The 6,000-nt window shown below is 66.3% G+C and overlaps 1 protein-coding gene across 2 annotated transcripts in view; it reads left to right on the forward strand.

The window, feature by feature from the left end:
- Positions 1-5,437, forward strand: part of PTP4A3 (protein tyrosine phosphatase 4A3) — a 34,019-nt gene extending 28,582 nt beyond the window's left edge. For both annotated transcript variants that reach the window (XM_060035320.1, XM_060035321.1), the window contains exons 3-6: positions 1,342-1,434; positions 2,651-2,781; positions 3,403-3,477; positions 5,187-5,437. In XM_060035320.1, coding sequence (XP_059891303.1) covers positions 1,342-1,434; positions 2,651-2,781; positions 3,403-3,477; positions 5,187-5,304 — 417 coding nt within the window. In that variant the 3' untranslated portion in view covers positions 5,305-5,437. The remainder of the gene's footprint in view (positions 1-1,341; positions 1,435-2,650; positions 2,782-3,402; positions 3,478-5,186) is intronic.
- Positions 5,438-6,000: the final 563 nt, after the last annotated feature.

The raw sequence follows: 6,000 nt of genomic DNA on the forward strand, positions 1-6,000 counted from the left end.
GTCTGCAGAGCCTGTGGCTCTCCACCTGGCCCCTGCGGGAGACTGGCCTCTGTAGTGCCCCTTCCTGTTTGCAGAGCCTGTGGCTGTGTGCAGGGCCTTTGTGGCCTCAGACCTCCAGCCATCCCCTCTGCAACATGAGATAAGCTCCCTTGAGCTCTTGTCATGGTTGAACAGGGGCCTGGGCACGAGGGGACTTCAGCAACTCCGTAGAGAGAGGCAGTGGGCCCCCTGCCATTGGGGGACCTGGACCCTGGGTGTTGAGGTGGGACCCTGTAGGGGAGGGCTGCCCCCCGTATAGCCTGTGATTAGGGTCAGGGCTGGGTGTGACCAGGATTAGGGCTCAGTGTGTGTTGGAGGGTCAGGACTCAGTGTGGGAGCAGGGTCAGAGCTCAGTCTGTCACTAGAGGCAGGGCTCAGTGTGTGACCGGGGGCAGCGCTCAGTCTGATGAGGGTCAGGGCTCAGCCCTGGGCTGGGTGGAAGCACCCTCGGCTGCAGGCACAGAGGGATCTGAGGTACCCCTTTGGCCTCAGAGCCCTGCACCACCGCCCCCTGCTCCCCGCATTCTCAGAATAGCTCTGTGCTGTCCTCACTGGGTCCAGTGTCCCCGTCGCATGATGAGCAAGGTCCAGCAGCTGGTTCCTCACTGCTCCTAAAATAGCTGCTGGGAGCAGGTCGGGGTGGGTGCAGCGCCGGCACGTGGACCCCGTGGAGTGGAGCCCTCCGCCCCAGCGTATAAATATCCCTACGCCTGGCTGTGACCTTCTCCCTGGCAGCCCGGGGCTTCCCCGCTGGTGTGCAGGGCCTGGCTCCCTCCTGGCTGCCATCTGGGCAGGCGCCTGCCCTCCCCGCCCCGAGGCCTGCCCCGCCGAGACTCTGAAAGCCCCGGTTCGGGGTCTGGCTGTGCCCCTTGACTGGACTTGTCCCTGCAACCCTGGCTGGGAGGGCTGCCCAGCGCAGGGACCGTGCAGGGGCTCATGTGTGGGCTGGTGGTGTCCTGTCCCTGCCTGGGGACCCAGGATCTTTGCCTGGAAATTGCTGATGTGATCTGGGGCCCTGAGCACCCGAGAGGAGGGAGGTAGTGCTAGGAAGCTGGCTCCTGGCTGGGTAGCCACGATGGCAAGGAGGGTCGGTGGGGACACCCTCCCTGCTGCTGGGTGGGCCCAGGGACAGTTGCCCCAGGAGCATCAGGAAAGACTGTCCCACCCTCGGCAAGTCACTGAGCCTGAAAGTCAGTGAGCCACTGGTGATTCACGCTGGGTGTCACCTTTCTGCCCAGTCAGGGGGTCCCCAGCCCTGAGCCCCGCAGTCCCGGCTCAGCCCTGCCTTCCTTCCCCTGCCAGGACCTGAAGAAGTACGGGGCCACCACCGTGGTGCGTGTGTGCGAAGTGACCTACGACAAGGCCCCGCTGGAGAAGGACGGCATCACCGTCGTGGTGAGGCTGCCGCGCGGGGCGGGGCTGCAGGGGGCTGGGGCGCCGCACCGGGAAGCAGGCACGCGTGGCCTCTCCGCGTGCACCCTGCTGCGCCCCCCTCGCCGTGTTCGTGCCCGGGCCTCACCTCTAAGGGTCTGGGCTGCCTCAGGGGCGCACCTCTGTCTCCCTGCCTGGCGTTCGGGGCCCTGTCGCCAGGCAGTGGGTGCCTCCGGGAGGGTGGGCTGGGGGCACCTGGCGGGCCCCTGGGGAGGCTCTACCGAGGCAGTGGGGAGGGACCCTGGGGGCTGTTTCCTTGGTCCCCGGTGCTGGGGACCTGCGTCTAGGCGGCAGGCCCTGTGGGATGGGCCACGGGTTTCCTGGTGCCTCGACCAGAGCCCTGGGGCCAGCCCTCTGGGGAGGACGCCGAGCCAGGCGACCGTGGTGAGAGTGGTGGCAGGGTCGGAGCCTCAGGGTCAGACGGGCCTGCCTGAGTCCCGCCTCTGCCCCTTCCCTGCTGAGTGACCCCAGTTTCCTCACCTGTAGAGCGCGGGTGCTTGAAAGGCACCAGGTGAACGTGGTAAAGCGACCCGTGGCGCAGGGAGTCCGCAGCCTTTCACACCCCTCTCACTGCAGCAGGAAGGATCTGAGTTAGACTTACAGCCGCCAGGCAGACCGGTTTCCTCCAGGGGTTGCTGAATCTGGAGTCCGGCAACAGGATTAGGTGACCCGGGGGCCTAGCCTTGGTGGGCACATGTGGATGCACTCAACGGCACTAAGTCTGCTCCACTGGTACTTAAGTGCTTCCATCCTCACTGGGCCCGGCCTGCTCTGTACAGCTGTGCTGGGGGCTGGGGACACAGACAGGCACATGTCACCATGTTTGTGGGCCAGACCCCTTGGGCCTCCTGACCCAGAACCTCTCAGGCTGGGTGAGGGTCAGGCTTTGACCCCAGAATCGCAGTGTGGGCTGATGGGGAGGGGGGTAGGGCTCCCGGGGCTCCTTGAAGAAAAGAGCAGGGTGTTCCGGGGAGGCTTCCTGGAGGAGAGGGCAGCTGAGGGAGCGGAGAGGATGAAGAGGAGCCTCGCAGTGGGGAGCTTCCTGGCCCTGTGCCCTGGCCCTCACCTCGTGGGCTCCCGACATCCTCTGTGCTTCCCGAGAGCCCGTGGGCAGGCCAGCCTGTGCCCCTCACCCCACCTTCAGGTGTGGAGGGCCCTCACGGGCTGCTTCCTTCCGCAGGACTGGCCGTTTGACGACGGGGCGCCTCCGCCCGGCAGAGTGGTGGAGGACTGGCTGAGCCTGCTGAAGACCAAGTTCTGTGACGACCCCGGCAGCTGCGTGGCTGTGCACTGCGTGGCCGGCCTGGGACGGTGAGCTGGCGGGGCGGGGCAGCCGGCTTGAACCCGGGGACCCTGTGGCCTGGCTCCCTCTCGGATGTGGGTGCTGACCTCCTTCCTTGGAAGTTCCCAGACCTGGGCGGGGAGGAAGTCCTTCCCAGAGTCTGACCCTGCTCCCTCCTGCTGTGGTTGGCACTGTGCACTTGAGCAGGAAGGAGCTGCCAGCCCCGCCCCTCTCCAGGCACAAAGGCCCAGCCCCCAGCAGATAGCCTGGGTTTCACTGACGGACCCAGGCGGTGGAATCCCCGTTTGCAGAGGGACTGGCTGAGTGGGGTTGATAGCCAAGAGTCAATCTCTTATCCACAACCAGACCTAAGCCCAGCGCTTTACTCTCCCTCCTTCAACCCTCCCGCCAACATATTTACACACAAGGAGCCTGAGGCACAGAGAGGTTGCCTGGCTCACCTGAGGTCACACAGCAGGGTCGGGAGGAGCCTGTGCCCTCCACAGGGGAGGGCAGGGCACTGGGGGAGTCTGGGCAGCCCTCAGGCCCCAAGGGGGAAGGCATTGCTCTGTGTCTTCAGTAGGTGGCCTGTCAGGGGAGGGCTTGGGAGTAGAGGCTCGGATGTGATTTTGTTCTGCCGTCCGCTCTAGGGCTCCGGTCCTCGTGGCTCTGGCCCTCATCGAGAGTGGGATGAAGTACGAGGACGCCATCCAGTTCATCCGACAGTGAGTGGCCGGTGGGGGAGGGCGGTGGTGAGCGCTCAGGGGTCCGGGTTGAGGGGGCCCTTATCCTGTGCTCCCCGCCCCGCAGGGCCCAGTGCCCTGCCAGTGGGCACTCCTGACCCCTGGCCCCGGGGTGTCCTCTGAGGCATCCCCCGGTCCAGTGCAGCCTCCTTTTGTGGTACCAACGTACCGCTCAGGCCGCCTGGCCCTGACTGATGACTGGTGTCTGAGTGTGGCCTTCTCCCCTGGCTGGGAGGTATGAGTGAGGAGAGGCTTCAGTGAGGGCCTGGCTGGTCCCACCTCCGTGGCCTGCGGCTCCCTCAGCCTGGGGCGCGGGGCAGTCCAGACAGGCTGGGCTGCGCTGAGTAACGAGCAGGCCCGTGTAGGGAGTTGCGGCAAACAGCTCTTTAAGCCTCCAGCACTCCTGATGAGGGGTGTCATTCTCCTTACCTGGGAGAGGAAGGACCCCCAGAAGCCATCCAGCCCAGCCCCTCTGTGAAAGGAACCTCCTGTGGCACCTGCCCACCTTCCCCAACACCCCAGGGACGACTGACGCACAGCGGTCTTTCAGAGCTGCCCTTCTGAAGCCCTGGCCCCTGGGGCCTCTGCCCCAGCTTCTCAGCCCCCATGGGGGTCTCCCCCCCTCCCCCTCCTCGGGTGGGGGGCTCCTGGTGGTGGAAAAGAGCCCTGGTGGTGCAGGGTCTTGGGGTATCAGCAGGGACAGTGGGGCGGATGGCGGAGGACCTGGGCCTGCACTGGGCCTGCCCCCGCCCCAGCCCAGCCGCCGTGTGCGTGTGTGCGTGCGCGTGTGTGTGTGTGAGACACGCACGCTCTGTGCCTGTGTGTGTTCTTGTGCTGCTCCCCCAGTGGCAGCTCCCAGGGCACAGCCACCTTTCTCCCAGAGGCAGGCTTGTTTACCAGCCAGACAGCCAGGCCTGCGTGCACCCGTGGGAGCTCAGGCCTCCTCGGGAGCCCGGCACTCCTTCACACACGCGCGCACACACAGGCACACGCTGTTTCTCTCCGTGAGCCTGTGTGCAGCTCTGCAGATCCAAGGGGCACCAGGGCGAGGGCCGGGCCTTCCCCGGAGCCCTTCCTGCACCCACCTCGTTGGTGGTTCCCCAGCTTGAGGCCCGAGGCCCGTGACTGGGGGCTGGGCCCAGCCCGGTGACTCAGAAGCACAGGCTTGCACCTCCCCCGCTCACGTTTCCTTGGCCAGAGCAAGTCTGTGGCCACGTCTGAGGTCACGGGCGGGTGGGGACAGATGGCCTCCAGAAGCGTCCGGTGGGCAGCCCTAGGTGCCCTCACACCTGGGCACCTGAGGTCCACCTCCCCCCTCCTGTACTCCCGCCCCCCCCCACCCCGGCCAGCCGGGATGCTCAGGCTCCACCCCTGCGGCCTCTGGGGTCCCAGGGCCTGGGGGTGAGGTGGTACCCAAGTAGACACGGGGACCTCGTGGGTGGGGTCAGGGAGCCAGCCTGGAGGAGGTGATAGCCAGGTGAGTCGAAGGCCCGCAGCGGTGACTGCAGGTGATGGGGGAAGGGTGATTCTGGCCGCAGGAGCAGCCCGGGGAAAGGCCTAGAGGCGGGACGGGCTCTGCTGGCTACGAGGACCCGCTCCAGCCCCACTGGACTCTGGTGCCTCGAGGCCCTGGGGCAGGGCAGGTGGCCGAGCCCGGGTCCCGCCTGATCCCCCCTGTTCCGTCTGCCCAGGAAGCGGCGTGGAGCGATCAACAGCAAACAGCTCACCTACCTGGAAAAATACCGGCCCAAGCAGAGACTGCGGTTCAAGGACCCGCACGCGCACAAGACCAAGTGCTGTGTCATGTAGCTCAGGACCCCGGCGCCCTGGCCTCGGGCTCAGCGGGGCTCCGCCTCCCTCCTCTCCAGACGCCTCGCACACCCGCCGCCAATGGTCCGGCCCGCCCCACGCGCCCTCTGCTGTCTCCTGTCACCGTCCCCCTGCGTCTCTGTCCGCACGCGCGTGCAGGTGTGTGTGTGTGCTCGCACCACTGTCTGGCCCATCCTTCCTTTTGTCTACATGCCCGCGTCTGTCTCGTCCTCCGTGCCCCGTGTGTCTCTGTCTGCACCCTCGGCTCCTTCTGTTCCTCTGAGGCTTAATTCCCCCTAATCTCCCCCTCACCCTGTGTCCCTGGCTCTCCTGCCAGTGCCCTGCCCCTGCCCCTGGGCGGCTCTCCTCTTTGGCCCGTTGGTTTGGGGGCTGGTGTAGTTTTTACCCACTGGGCCCGGCTCCTCCTCTGCAGCCCCTCACCCTGAGGTGAGGCACCTTAAATTATTTGGTCTGGGGCGGTCAGATGTTCTGGACACTCGAAGGCAATAAAACCGGACCCTGTGGCTGTGTGTGTTTGGTGGGGGCCAGGCGGCCTCGAGTGGGCAGGCGGGGCCCCGGGAAGGCCCCTGAACAGGACGGGGCCGGCAGCCCCTCTGGCCGGCTGTGCTGGGGCGCCCCCTGGCGTCCACGGCGGGTCCTTGCGCTCCCTGGCTTAGGGGCAGGGGCCATCCCAGA

This window comes from Delphinus delphis, chromosome 17, assembly GCF_949987515.2.
Source record: "Delphinus delphis chromosome 17, mDelDel1.2, whole genome shotgun sequence".
Classification (NCBI taxonomy): Eukaryota; Metazoa; Chordata; class Mammalia; order Artiodactyla; family Delphinidae; genus Delphinus; species Delphinus delphis.